This window comes from Mastigoproctus giganteus, chromosome 2, assembly GCF_048544385.1.
Source record: "Mastigoproctus giganteus isolate SK-2022 chromosome 2, ASM4854438v1, whole genome shotgun sequence".
Lineage (NCBI taxonomy): Eukaryota > Metazoa > Arthropoda > Arachnida > Uropygi > Thelyphonidae > Mastigoproctus > Mastigoproctus giganteus.
Window position 1 is genome coordinate 196,788,301 of NC_143576.1, and position 15,552 is coordinate 196,803,852.

Genomic DNA, 15,552 nt, shown 5'->3' on the forward strand with positions numbered 1-15,552 from the left:
TGTCAAATAAGCACAATAAAAAAAAAAAAAACACTTCAGCTAAAGGATACAAACACAAAACACAGCCAACATGTTTACAAATGCTGCTATTGGCTGAGAGGAAGGACCTCGTGGTCTGGTTAAAGACAATCATAAGCCCATCGTAAAGTGAAATAAGTAGGCGCCAGTGAAAATGATCACTGTTTAGTAGACTCAGCAACTTAATAGAATAAAATTTCAAAAAAACAATTCAGTACATTAAAATGTAGTACATTTTAATACATTTTAATTTTAATTTTTACAGGAACATTTTAATGTTCCTGTAGTACATTAAAATGTAGTACATTTTAATGTACTACATCATCATTATCACATGTTCGGTTATAAGAATCAATTTTGAATGCCTTTGTGATATTTTTCTAAAGCACATTTCTGGAGGTCACTACCATAAAATAATAAAAACAATTTGTAGTTTCTAGTTTATTGGGCTTTTCTGTTAGCACAATTATAATGTTACTAGCCATTCTGTTATAGGGTAGTAAACTCGATCTTATTGCAGTTGCGATAATATCAATAGCTGGAATTCTGTGGGTTTTTACATTATTATGGTGAAATGTGTCTCCCCTTTGCCAAAATCTTCAATCATATAAAAACCTGTAGTTACCAACAACAGACCAGTCTGTAGTTACCAACTTCACTCTCAGAACTGCCTTTACATATTGATCATATGTTGGCAATTCTCCAGTCCAAAGAATCTCTCCTGAGTCCAGATGCCCTCATAATTAACTTCACTGGTTCAATACATTCCCTGGTGGCCTCCCTAAAAATTACTGGGTATAGCCATCAATCCTAGAAGCCTTACTTGCCTTTATGCATGAACGCTTTCTAATAAAAATTTTGAAATCACTAATTTCATATGACTCAGCCTCACTTGTACAGCCTCTTCCTAGCATGAAAGGTCTTTCTTCAGTAAAGACAGATGCAAAGTACCTGTTCAATTCCTCCACAACATCAGCTGGGTTGTCTAAGACTTTGCCACAACCAGTGCACATGGGCCCAATCTGATTTGTTTTTTTCTTGTATTCACAAATATTGAAAAATTCCTTGTCCATGTTCTGTGCTCTCTTAGCCAGTGCTTTCTCTCACATAGCCTTGACACCTCTAACCTTATCCCTGTTACTATTACAAATCAACTTGTAGCTGTTGTAGTCTTTGGTACTTTTTATCGCTCTGTAACTATCCCCTGCTATCTTTTTCTGCTCTATTTGACTGACTAGCTCCTCATTCATCTGTTTTGGCATCCTTCTGTAATATTTTCTTAAAAGTATGCATTCATGGCTTCTGTGATTTTTGCTTTAAAGGTATTCCATAATTCAAGTGTATTTGTCCTCAATTTGCAATTGCCCAATTAATAGATGCTATATAGCATCTAAAACTGTCCAAGTCTTCTCTTCTGAAATTAAAACCCATGCCTTTACCTTTAACTACTGCAACATCTTTCATCTTCCAACTGAGACTGTGTGATCATTATCTGCCAATGGTTCCTGTATTTTAAGCTCTGTAATTATTATTATTCTTATTATTATTAGCTATATGGTACAAGGAAGCCTGAGGCTTATGCTACACCAGCCAAAAAATAAAATTTCTGAATTACCCTGAGAGAGAGAGAGAGAGAGAGAGAGAGAGAGAGAGAGAGAGAGAGAGAGAGAGAGAAGGGAATCACCAAGAAAGAGATGAATGATGATATCCAGCTCAGAAACCTGGGTGTGCCAAGCCACTCACCAGATGTGAGCCCCTGGGGTTAATGTCATCTAATTTGTGAGTAGTGATGAGGTCAAGAATTTTCTCATTCCCTAATGTTTTCTCTAACATGCTAGTACAAATAATAATCATCTAGTTTATTTAGAAAAAATTTTTCCCCATGGTGAGTTTCCCTCCCACTTATTCCAATCAGTCTGGTGCAGATCGAAGTCACTCATAATAAGACATTTGTACTTGCTTGCCCATTCCATCCGGATGTAAATGCCCTTATCATACTCTTCACAGTCTTCTAGTCTGTAGATTACTCTCACTCTCATTATTCCTTTGCTTCCAACTAACTTACACCAAACAGATTCTATGCTGGCAAATGTAACTTCAGACTCGGCAAAAGTTTTTCTCACTTAGGCTACTTTTGATAAGAAGCATGACACCAAAAGACTAGATAAACTTTTTATTAATAGATAAAGACTTGAATTTTATATGCATGGTGAAGTAGAAGCATTTTGCATAGCAATGTTTTTACTAGAGTTTCTTATTGAAAGTTCTAATACAAATAATTAAATAATACTTTATGCCAATTTTTTTGATTTTAACAGAGGTGGGAAACCCTTTAAAATTATGAGCCAAATGAAAATTTTATAAATTGCCACAGTCCATTGCTATATACAAGGTGCTACCCAAATTTTCCTGAAATTTGAATGTTGCATGAGAACTATGTCTGGTACGGACTTGTGGCGCTAGGTAACACTGCATGCATCCTTTGTGAATTAGTGTGCCACATGGCATTGGGCTGGGTAGTCATTGAATATTTATGCACGGTACTTTGGTGGTGTGTTTCGTGTAGTTTGCGATCGTTGTGATGACTGATGTGTGAAAGCAATGTGCTTGCATCAAGTTTTGTTTCCTTCTTAATGATACAGCAGCAGAATGTGCCTCCGTAGCCAGGTGGGCAGGAGCAGCAGTGCGTAGCACACGCTTCTTGATTAGACTGGGGTTCGAGCCTGTGACCACCAAATACAGAGGATACGGAAAGGTCAGGGAATGACCACTGCATAACCCCGGAGCAATATAGCCTTAGTTGCTTATGCTCCTAAAAACCAAACAACAAACAAATAACAGCAGCAGAAACCCATAAGAAGTTGAAACAAGCTTTTGGTGACAATGCTTTAGGCCAGATGCAGACCTACTACTGGTTTAACTATTTTAAAAACAGTTGAATGTCGGTTGATGATGATCGCTATGGCCGTCCATCATTGAGCACCACCCCGAAAATGTCACAAAAGTTCGGGTGGCGATCCATGAAGACCACAGGCGGACCATCCACAACATTTGTGGCATTGTAGGACTATCGTACGGCATGTGTCAATGGATTTTGTCAGACGAGTTTAACATGAGAAGGATTGTAGCCAAGTTCGTGCCATGATTACTGAGTGAATGTCAAGTACCTCAGTTTTGGAGTATTGGGTCCTTAAATCCTAGAGGCTGTACAGACATTTTCTCATGTATGACAAGCTGCGCTAGCTATCTGTGAGTCTAAAATACTGATGGAACTGATATTCGGGTGACACTTAGGCGGATCAAATTTCAGCAAGATCTGGTTATTCTGTAACAGCCAAATCCTCCGCTTGCACCTTCACGATGGTGGGACTGTTAGTAACCCTGTATATAACCCCTGTGTGCAAGTCCTAAAATACAACACCTATTATTAGTAATAGTATTAGCCACATAGTGCAAGGAAGCCACAGGCTTTTGCTGCACTGGCCAAAAAAAAAAGTAGATAAGAAAATACAAATTTATGTGCTTCTCTCCTCACGTAGGTAATATCCAGTTGACTTTTGAATTTCTTCAAGGCGACTTATTCCAGCAATCAGCAACTTGCTGACTAAAAGAAATCTTTCTACAAAATAGTCTAAACCTGTTCCCTTATAATTTGAATTTATGGTCCCTTGTTCTGGACTTCTTTATAACAGTGAAAATTCCACCTTCATTGATTTTACTGATCCCCCTCAGAGGTTTGTGAACCCCAATTAGGTCCCCCTAAGTTGTCTTCTTGCCAAGTCCCCCACATAATTGAAGTCTTTCTTCATACGGTTGCCATTTTGCCAATTTCATCATGTGAGTTGCCCATCTTTGGACCCTTTCAAAAAGCTCAATATCTTTTTTTCAGATGAGGTCTCCATTCTTGGACACAGTATTCCAAATGTGGTCTTACAATTACCTTGTACAGTGTCAATATGACCTCTCTATTTCCACAGGACATTATTTGATAAATTGTCAATATGGCACACCATTGGCTTTCCTGGTCATCTGTTTACACTGCTCAGAAAACTTTGTATCTGCCTGTATCATAACTCCCATATCTCTTTATTCCTCTAATGTTTTTAATTCAACCCCACCAAGTGTATAAATTATTTTGGGGTTGCCGTTCCTCAAGTGTAACACCTTGCATTCTGTTGCATTAAAGCATACTGCCACTTTTCTGACCATTCTTTAATCCTGTTGAAGTCATCCTGACTGCTGTTTGCACTGATCATTAATTACTCTCCCAATCTTTATATTTTCTGCAAATTTTGACATTAAATCCTTTATCCCTTCTTCGATGTCATTTATAAACTGATACTTGGTGGATCCAACTTCTGACATTACACCAATCTGAAAAATATCCATTTATCACAACCTTTTGCCCTGCAGCCACCCTAAAATCCATCTTAGAATCTTTCCAGTGATTCCAACATGTTCCAGCTTATACAGTAACCTCTCATGAGGGACTAAGTCAAATTACTTGTTAAAATCCAAATAAACTATGTCGAAATTGTTCTCTTCATCTAATTCATGAGTAACTGTGTCAAAATAACTTAGCAGGTTAGTTAAACATGATTTGGTATTCAAAATCAGTGGACAACCAAATATAAAATACAGCTGTGGGAGTTGGTTGGTGTGAAAGTCTCCCATTCCCATTCTTTGTAGACTTCTTTTCGTGACATGGGTGCAGATGTCTTGTGGTGTCCTTGCATTACATGCAAAGGCTAATTATTCCATTGTTTGGTGATGATTTTACTTGATAATCCACTCCTGACATTGAGTACTTTGCTCTGTCACCTTACATTTTCAGCTGCAGTTGCATCTGTTCACAGATGTTTTCTACACATTTGGGTACTAGTCAGGTCACAGAGCTTTATAGCACTCTGCATGTGTCACACATTGACCTCTTTGTACATATTTTTGTATGTAGCCCTAATCTCTCTCTGGCTCTTTGAAAGCAGCCAGGGAGTGCATATAGTGTTTGTGTGAATAATTGGATATTGAATAAATTCAGTTTGTGATATAATAAATATTACAGTGGCATTTGCAGTATTTTTAAAATTTTGATATCTCTCATTTGACTAATTTAGGTAATTCGGGTCTTTGCCAATATGTGTTTGAATCCTTGTGTTGGTCGTCACTTAGCTGAAGAAAAAGCTTGTGTTTCAGTTGTATTAAAGATTTTAGGTAAGGCATAAAAATGTAAGTATTGTTAAATATGCATTAGCTTTTTTAGGTTTTTCTAGCAATGGTGCAGAAGGACCTGTTAGCATCTCTTTTCCTATCCATTTGGTTATGTCTAAAATACATATATAACAGTGTCCTTCTGGCTGAATGGATTTTACCAAACTTGGTATTTAGTCTTTAATAAAATTTATATACCAAATTAAATTTTGCTGTATTTTTTATCAATACTGCTGTATTGATAAAAAAAAAAAATGAATTCACATGTTACAGAACAGGAGTGGTTTTTTTTTTTTTTTTTTTTTTTTCAAGTTTGTTATTCAGAGGAGCATAGAAATAATGAGAGAGAGGGAGAGAATTAAGGGTAGTAATATTCTGTTAAAAAAAACTATATTATAAGTTTGTTATGTAAATTTTAAGAACCTGAGTTTACAAACAGTTGAAAGTGCTGGGTATAAGTGAACAGTAAGAACAAAAGACACCTTAAACTGTGTTAAGATATCCATTTTAGAAGCTTGTGAAAATTGTCTCAGTAGTTAGTAATAAGATTTAGAGTAACATAAAAAAAAATTCTTTTAAAGGCCTTGAAAATTACTGCAGAAGACAATTTACTGAAAACTGAAATAGTCTTTTGTACAGATAATATTACTAAAGCCATTTTCATATAGATGATACAACATTCCCTGATGAATTTGCATCATGCTGTAGAATTCTCTTGATTTTAACAGTAAATTATATTGATTGTTAAAATTGATGTAGTACATTCTGAACACACTTTCGATTAAAATTTTCTTTTGTAAACTGCACAAAATGATGATTGAAATTCAAACTGCATGTAGTTCTGTCAACTATGATTAATCAAATTAAGTACTTTTAAACCCTATATTTTAAGTCATCAAATAGAAAAATTGTAGGGATATCAAGGACATGATGATACTTAAACATAAGGATGCAGAATTGGAATATATGGAGTACAACATGTATAGAAGGCACATAATGTATAGTGTTTACTGTCTTGCAGCACTGGGAGTCTCCTAACTTTGCGTATTATACTGTGTCGCAGTACAAACTCTGTAAAGGACAGATATAGTGTGAGTTATTGTGCAGTATAGTGTGGGATTATGTTGGTATGTTGTTCCTCTGGCCATTAAACCGTGGAGTCCCTGGAAACCAGAGGGGGATGGCTGTGGGCACACAGTGAAGTGTGGTAAGAAATCCCACACTGGCGAGGCCAGCTGCAGTTTACTGATTCACATTAGCCTCTAAAGAGGGGAGACTTGACATCAGCAAAGTAGGAGAAGGGTTTCCTAAGTCGGTTACCCCTTCTGCAGTAATTTAGGGGGTGTCTATCAGAACAAACATACATAATGATAATTTTTTTTTGCCTAACATATTTAAGGACAGACAAACTAAGGGCTCCTGACATGACTTTCTCTCACTCATTTGCCACTTTATATCCACCATCTTTCAACCAGAACATGACACAGTTACACCGAAATGTAGACAACATATACTAAGACATGCACACTTTTTTTTATATATCTGGTCACAGAACTCAGCCATCACACAAATGACTTGTCATTCATGCACATTTTAGCAGCAGGCGCCTTCGTAGCCAGGTGGGAAGGAGCAGCAGTGCGTAGCACACGCTTCTTGATTAGACTGGGGTTCGAGCCCGTCACCACCAAATACGGAAGATGCGGAAAAGTCAGGGAATGACCACCGCATATCCCGGAGCAATATGGCCTTAGTTGCTAATGCTCCTAAAAATCAAATAACAAAAACAAAACAAAAACATTTTAGCAACTTAACCTGCAGGGTTGAGAATTTTTTTTTATATGGATATACATATTCAGGGTACAATTTAACACACTTAATGAACATTCTCATATACTTCCCATGCTCACACATTTATTCCCCTCAGAACAATACCCTGAACAGAACAGACAGACACTTTTTTTTTTTTTTTTTATTGTTGTTTCAGGTTAAGTGGATTCATTTCCCACCCAGCCCAAACATACAAATGAACATATATACTTGCAGTCACACACATTTATGCATACATGCATTCACACACATTTATGCATACATGCATTCACACACATTTATGCATACATGCATTCACACACATACATGCATGCATTCACATACATACTTACATGCACTCACAAACATACAATCATACACATACTTACAAACAGTCATATGCATATATTTAAACACTCATATACATATATACACTAGTGCTTAAGCATGTATACGCATATCAGGACATTCATATAAATATTTATACAGATATGCATGAATATACAGAGAAATAAAGATACATTTATGCATTCCTACATTCAGTTATCGACGTTTGCACATTCTGCCCTGTTGAGGTATGGGGAAACAATAATTGGGGGGGGGATTATACACTCTTGAGAAACTGGTGAAAACACCTATACCTGAACATTGTGTGGAAACACAAGCTCTCACTCAAATCCTATGAGTGAGAGCTGGAGCTCTAACTCATGTCTGATGTGGACATGATTGAGAGCTCCAGTCTAGCATAAACTTTCAATACATACTAACTGGCATCCATTATTTACACATACAATCTATGCCCAAAGCCAAGTACACTGGAACATAGCCAGAGAAAATAAACTCATGTATCCAAAAATGTGCACACATCATGCACGTTATGTTTACTGATTCACATTAGCATACACATTACATATAACATACAGGCAATCCCCGTATAAGACAGTACTTCTAAAACACAGTTTTGCTCTGACATGATTGATAAAGTGCAGCAATCCTCGCACAACACGGTACTTATATAACACAGTTTCACTCTAACACAGAGAATTATGGCTCACATAGCACGGTATTTTTGAGGTTTTGTGCAGGAAAAACCCTACTATTACGTTGGATGCAATTTTTCACCATTTCCATTATTTTTTGTGAATCCCTGCTGTTGACTCACTAGTCATTATGCAAAAAAATTATTAGGAAATCTCCATATTTTACAGTATTTTGTTGGGAAATCCCTATGTTAGGTTCTGTGCTATTGAACTTGTGCTTGTTTGAGACTCTAAAAAATTGTGACTTTGAAGCATACAGTTCATGACTTAAGGGTTTTGTAAGGTTATTTTCTTCTTTATTTGATTGTTTATAAATTTTTGTATTACTAAATACATACCCAAAATTTAATTCATGAAAAAAAATTATTGGAATAATTTCTTTGTCATGAATTAAATTCCAGCCCTAAATTATGTCTAATGAAAGCAAAAAAACACCTCTCAAAAGAAACTTTATTTCTCTAGAATCAAAGATACAAATTTTGGATCATCTTAAAAAAGGGGAAAAGGTATCATATGTTGCAAAAAGTTTAAATTTAAATGAAGCAACAATCCGGACCATAAAGCAAAATGAACAGAAAATTAGAACTGCTGTTGCTGCAGGCTCTTTAATTTCTGCAAATATGACAGCTCGTCCCTGAGTGTCAATAATTGAGAAAATGGAAAAAGCACTCATTATTTGGACTGACAATAGCAGTAAAAAAAAAAAATGGATTCCATTAGATGGCAGTGTAATTAAACAAGAGACACTAAAAATTTATAACCATTCAAAAGAAAATGGAAAATCTGTTGACCCAGAGTTTGTTACCAATAAAGGTTGGTTTGAGCGATTTAAAAACTGTTTTTCATTACTTAACATAAGAATTCAAGGGGAAGGTGCACTGGCTGGTAATGAAGCTGTGTAGAAGTATGCAGAGGAATTTCAAAAAGTTACTGAAGACCAAGGATACACACCACATCAAGTTTTCAATGCCAGTGAGACAGGTTTTTGGTGGACAAAAATGCCCAACAGAACGTTTATTTCAAAAAAAGAGAAAACTGCACCAGGTTTTAAGGCACCAAAAGATCATGTAACATTAATTATGTGCAGTGATGCATCAGGAGATTACACAATAAAACCTATGCTAGTTTAAAAATCCTCATCGTTGTGAAATGAAAGGTGTAAATAAAAATGTGCTACAGGTATATTGGAAAGCAAATAGAAAAGCTTGAGTAACTGCCAATTTATTTAAAGAATGGTTTTCTAAATTGTTTTGTGCCAGCTGTGGAAAAATCTAGATTTAGTATTTAAAGCGAAAAAATCTAGATTTCAAAGTTTTATTACTACTGGATAACCCACCAGGACATCCAAAAGGTTTAAGTCGTCGAAACATTGACGTAGTGTTCCTACCGCCTAATACAACTTCTTTAATTCAGCCATTAGATCAAGGGAGATTATATCTGCCTTTAAAACTCTACCTTTAAAACTCATTACATGTTAAAATCATTTTCAAGTTAAAATCCCCCATTATGAGACATTTTGATTTTTCTGGCCCACTCTGTTTCCCTGTATAGCTGTAAGTTCTGTTTTCCCAATGCTTGTATGACACTAAACTGACTCAACATTGCACTCATCACCCATGTCAACTGGACGGACTGCCTTAAATTTAATATGCTTCTTAACTAAGAGCATAACCCCTCTACCTCTCCTGTCCTGTTTGTCTTTCCTGTATACCTTATACTCCCCCATATTCAAATTCAGCATCACTAATGTCTGAGTGACCCATGTTTCCACTACTCCTATAGTGTCTGCATTCGATGACTTATCAGTACTTCAGATTGATCAAATTTATTTACAATGCTCCTAGCGTTATTGTACATGCAAGTATACATGCACATGTTCCTACTCTTAGTTACCCTAACACAGCCCACGTATTTATTTGTTTAATGATAACCTACACCAGGTTCTGAGCAGATGAGTAGATCTTCATCTCTGGGATTTATTGGTCCTATCTTTGACATTAGTATACATCTGTAGGGATAGTCATATAGAACATGTGCCCAATCCTCATGTGCTCCCTAGGTACATTTAGGGTTGGAGATGAGTCCTAGTTGGCGCCTCCGTAGCCAGGTGGGAAGGAGCAGCAGTGCGTAGCACACGCTTCTTGATTAGACCGGGGTTCGAGCCCGTCACCACCAAATACGGAGGATGCGGAAAGGTCAGAGAATAACCACCGCATATCCCTGAGCAATATGGCCTTAGTTGCTAATGCTCCTAAAAACGAAATAACAAACAACAACAACAACAACGAGTCCTAGTTGACATAGTTTTGCATTCAGGGAACCGTGCCCTGTAAGGAAGAAGGTTGCATAGAGACCAGAAGTATACCATGGGGATGGTTTGGGAGAACTAGGGTTACCTGAGGAAGGAACCTTCTAATGACTTCTCCTTTGGTATAGTAGGACCGAAAGATGGGGATTAGTTATGCTCTTAGTAAAGAAGCACAAATTCTAAGGCTCTGCATCTGGTTGACATGGGTGGTTAGTGCAATGTTGGGCCAGTTTAGTGTGAAATAAACAAGAAAAACAAAATTGAGAGTTGGAGTGTGTTATCAGCTAAAATGACAATGATGAATATAACAAACAGCTACATAGATAAATCAGAATGGCATATATTGGGGGATTTTAACTTTTCAGATATTGACTGGAACTTGTGGATTGGTCACTTGTACAGTAGTAAGACTTTTGTGGATTTATTGAATTACAGATTCTTAAACCAGCATGTTAGAGAGGCAATGAAAGCAGTACTCTTGATCTTTCTATCAGCAGTGATTCTTCATGCATTCAGAATCTGCAAAAAAAACCCCACTAGGTGGCAGTGATTACAGTGTACTTATGTGGGAATTTCTTAGAGATGTAACTACTGTTGAGGGAAAAGGAAGGGCTTTTGTGTTCATAAAGGTGATCACAATGTTCTCAAACAGTTGTTAAATTCTATGCAGTAGGACCAATTGATGATGTTACCAAACAGCAAATTCTAAATAGAAAGCATTCAGGAAAATAATAATAATAATAATTATTATTATTATTATTAGCCATATGGTGCAATAAAGCCTGAGGCTTATATTGCACCAGGCCAAGAGAGTCAGAAGTAGAAGGGAATCACCAAGAAAGAGAAGAATGATGATATCCAGCTCAGGACCCTGGGTGTGCCAAGCCCATACTCACCAGATGTGAGCCCCTGTGTAATTGTAGAAGTTACTAGGCTCTTTACACCAAATAAGAGATACTGTTCAAAGCTTAGACTTAAATGAATGTCAAATGAACTGATGAGACTCATCGCAGAGGAGAAAATTATATGGGATGCATAGAACTTATCAGGTGATACAGAAGCTTAATGTAGATATACACTAGTCTGCAATCAATCACAGAGGAGGTTAGGTAAGCTATGGTAGATTACAAGATGTCTTTGACAAAGAATGCAAAGAAAAGCAGCAAACACTTAAGTAAACACTAGAAAGATGGGGATGAATCACATTGGTCCACTAGATATAGTAGTAGTAGTGGTGGTGGCATGTGATGCAAGAAAGCAAGTGTATGAGCTTATGCAGCATCAGCCAAAAAAAAAAAAAATCACACCATTCCCTCCAAATGCCTGTCCAGTTCCTCCTTAAATTTATTCAACCTATCAACTTCCACAACGACAGATGGAAGTTTGTTTCAGCAATTAACCACCCGCTGGCTAAAGACAAATTTCCGCACATCTATTCTACATTTGTCCTTTCTTAATTTGAATTTATTCCCCCTTAGGTTCGTAATCTGAACAAGTGGAAGGATCCCATCAGAATTCAGCATGCACAACCCATTCAAGGCCTTATACACCTCAATCAGATCACTGCACAGGTGCCTAGTCTCCAGCCACTGCAATTTGGAGAACTTAAGCCTCTCTTGGTAAGAGGATCCCTTCATTCCCCTCACCAATCTTGTTGCCCTTCTCTGTACATGCTCAAGCAAATCTACATCCTTCCTAAAATGAGGCCTCCAGACCTGTATGCAGTACTCAAGGCGTGGCCTTATACAGAGGGACAATCACCTCCTTTTCCCTGCTAGAAAAATTCCTATTTATCATTGACAAAACCCCATGACCTGCCCTGGCAGCCTGTCTGCATTGCTCAGAAAACTTCATATCTGACTGCACAATTATTCCCAGGTATTTTTCATTTTCTACCACCTTAAGTGTAGTACCAGACAGTTGGTACGTTTCTCTGAGGTTACTTCTACCCATATGCAGTACTTTGTATTTGTCAAGGTTAAACTTCAGTTGCCACTTCTTATCCCATCTGCCCAAATTATCTAGATCCTGTTGCAGTAGCACACTGCCATTACTGTCATTAACAACTCTGCCAACCCTTGTATCATCTGCAAACTTCGACATTAAGCCTGATATACCTTCATCAATATCATTGATAAATATACAAAACAGCATTGGACCCAACACCGAACCCTGTGGGACTCCACTAATAACATTAGTCCACGAAGAGCAGCACCCATTGATTACCACCCTCTGTCTTCTCCCACTTAACCATCCTTTTATCCATTGTAGCAACTTACCCTTAATACCATTCTGCTCCAATTTGTACAATAGTCTTCCCTGCGCAACAGTGTCAAAAGCTTTCCTGAAATCCAAATATATGATATCAAAATTATTTTTTGCATCCAGTTCCTTTGTAACCACATCATAATAACTAATCAAATTTGTCAGACAAGACTTTCCCTTAACAAACCCATGCTGTGTCTGAATTATTGCTGCAGTCTTGTCTAGATGATCCTGCAATGCATCTTTAACCAGTGACTCCATTATTTTACCCGGAACAGAAGTTAAACTAACTGGTCTGTAATTACTCGTGTCACCCTTCGATCCCCCTTTGTGAATTGGGGATACATTTGCACATCTCCAGTCTGTGGGAACCTCCCCTGAGTCCAAGGATGCTCTCATAATTATGGCTAAGGGTTTGCTTAGTTGCTTTGCCGCCTCCTTTAATATAACTGGATAGATCCCATCCACCCCAGGTGCTTTTCTTATGTTTAACTTCAACAATTTCTCCTCCACTTTGCTCTCAGTTATTACAAAATCATTAATTATCCTGCTACAATTTGATAACTTTCTGCCATTTTCAAATCTTAATAATTCCTCATGTGTGAATGTCAATGCAGAATATTCATTTAGTTTGTTAGCTACCTGAGCAGGATCATCAACAATCGAACCATCGATGTCAAGTGGACCAATCAGATTCATCCCCTTCCTTTTAGAGTTTATGTAAGTAAAGAAATCCTTGCTGTTTTTCTTAGCATCTTTTGCCAAGGATTTCTCGTAATCTGCCTTCGCCTGCCTAACCTCCTTTGTGACCTGATTACAGTCTAGCTTATATCTGCCATAGGCTTCTGAGTGGCTTGATAATTTATATGCATCCCATGCATTTTTTTTCTCTGTTACGAGTCTCATTAGTTCATTAGATAACCATTTAGGCCTAAAACTTGAACAATATTTCTTAATTGGTATGAAACTTTAGTAGCATCCACAATTAATTCCTTGAATGCTTCCCACTTAGAATTACTGTTGGTAACATCGTCAGTTGATCCCACTGTACAGAATTTAAAAACTTTCTGAGACCACTGTACTCACCTTTATGGAAGCAAAAACCCTTTCCTTTACCCCTGATGGTAATTAAATCTTTAAGTAAATCCCACATCAGTACACTGTGATCACTGCCACCTAGTGGTTCCTTTATCTGCAAATTCTTAATACACGAATGATCACTATGAATGCTTTAACTGTTGGTGGTCCTTCTTGGGCTACTGACAAACTTAATAGATATTTCACATCTAAATTCATACATGAGGAATTTTTTAGGGATGGCAAGGTCAGAAGTATGTCAAATTCTGATGTGGAGATAAATGATTTTAAGATAACTGAGAGGAAAGTGGAAGAGAAATTGTTGAAGCTAAACATAAAAAGGTGCCTTGGTGGATGGGATTATATTAAGGGATAGGAGTTAGGCAAACCCTTACCTATAATAATCCTATTGAAGGACCTTCTAGACAGGAATGCAATTATACTGCAGTCACACAATTATGCTGCATGGAATTTTTAAAGGGGCAGTCTAGTTTGTCCAGTCTGATTGAATACTGTGATACATATGTATCACAGTATTCAATCAGACTGGACAAACTAGACTGCCCTATTCAATCAGACTGGATAAGTATATGATGTCAAAAAAGAATTTTGACATCATATACTTAGATTTTTAGAAAAGATTTTCACAGTATTCCACATAAAAGACTGCTGTACAAATTGGAGTAGTGTGGTATTAGGGGCAGTGCTTTGGATAAAGGGATGGTTTTGTGGGAGAAGACAAATTGTGGTCATCAGTGGATACTGCTCTTCTTGGATTAACGTTATTAGTGGAGTTATCCAAGGTACAATTGTTAGCCCGTTGTTGATTTCTGTAAATCAACAATATTTATTAATGATATTGTGAAGGCATAGCTGGCCTTCATAAATGTCTAAAGTTTGCAGATGATACAAACATTGGTAGGTTGGTTAATGAGAGTAATAAGGGTGTGCTACTGCTTTGGATAAAGGGATGGTTTTGTGGGAGAAGACAAATTGTGGTCATCAGTGGATACTGCTCTTCTTGGATTAACGTTATTAGTGGAGTTATCCAAGGTACAATTGTTAGCCCATTGTTGATTTCTGTATTTATTAATGATATTGTGAAGGCATAGCTGGTGTTCATAAATGTCTAAAGTTTGCAGATGATACAAACATTGGCAGGTTGGTTAATGAGAGTAATCAGGGTGTGCTACTGCAACAAGATCTAGAAAAATTGGGCAGATGGGCTGAGAAGTGGCAATCAAAGTAATAAAATCATTGACAAATGCAAGGCATTGCACATAGGTAGCAGTAATTCTAGAATAACATACCAACTGTGTGGTAGTCAGTGTAGTGGATAATGAAAAAGACCTTGGGGTAATTGTGCAGTCAGATATGAAGTTCACTGGGCATTGCAGATATGCTGTTTAGGCTAGACAGGTCATGGGGCTACAGCAATTTTGTGAGCATGCATAAGGAGGTGGTTATCCCATTGTATAAGGTAATTGTTAGTGCTACATCTTTTAGCACTGCATACAGGTCTGAAGGCCTCATTTTAGGAAGGATGCCGATCTGTTGGAATGAGTGCAGAGAAGAGTAGCAAGAATAGGTGAGAAAAACAAAACAGTGCCCTTACTAGGAAAGACTTCAGTTCTACAAATTGTAGCATCTGGAAACTAGGCACCCTCAAGATCTTATTGAGGTATTTAAGGCTTTGAATAGATTCAATAAGCTTAGTGCTGATGGCATTGTTGTGCTTACTCAATCCTTACTCTTGCTCAGACTGCACACATGAGGGGGGCAACAATTAAAACTGAGAAAGGATGGTTGCAAGACAAATATATGGAAATT

At 37.3% G+C, this 15,552-nt stretch overlaps 1 protein-coding gene across 1 annotated transcript in view; it reads left to right on the forward strand.

Annotated features, from left to right (window-relative positions):
* LOC150089892 (armadillo repeat-containing protein 2) overlaps window positions 1–15,552 on the forward strand; it is a 257,400-nt gene that overhangs the window by 195,320 nt on the left and 46,528 nt on the right. Inside the window, exon 17 of the mRNA XM_090390120.1 lies at window positions 5,133–5,229. Within this exon, the coding sequence (XP_090246246.1) occupies window positions 5,133–5,229 (97 nt within the window). The remainder of the gene's footprint in view (window positions 1–5,132; window positions 5,230–15,552) is intronic.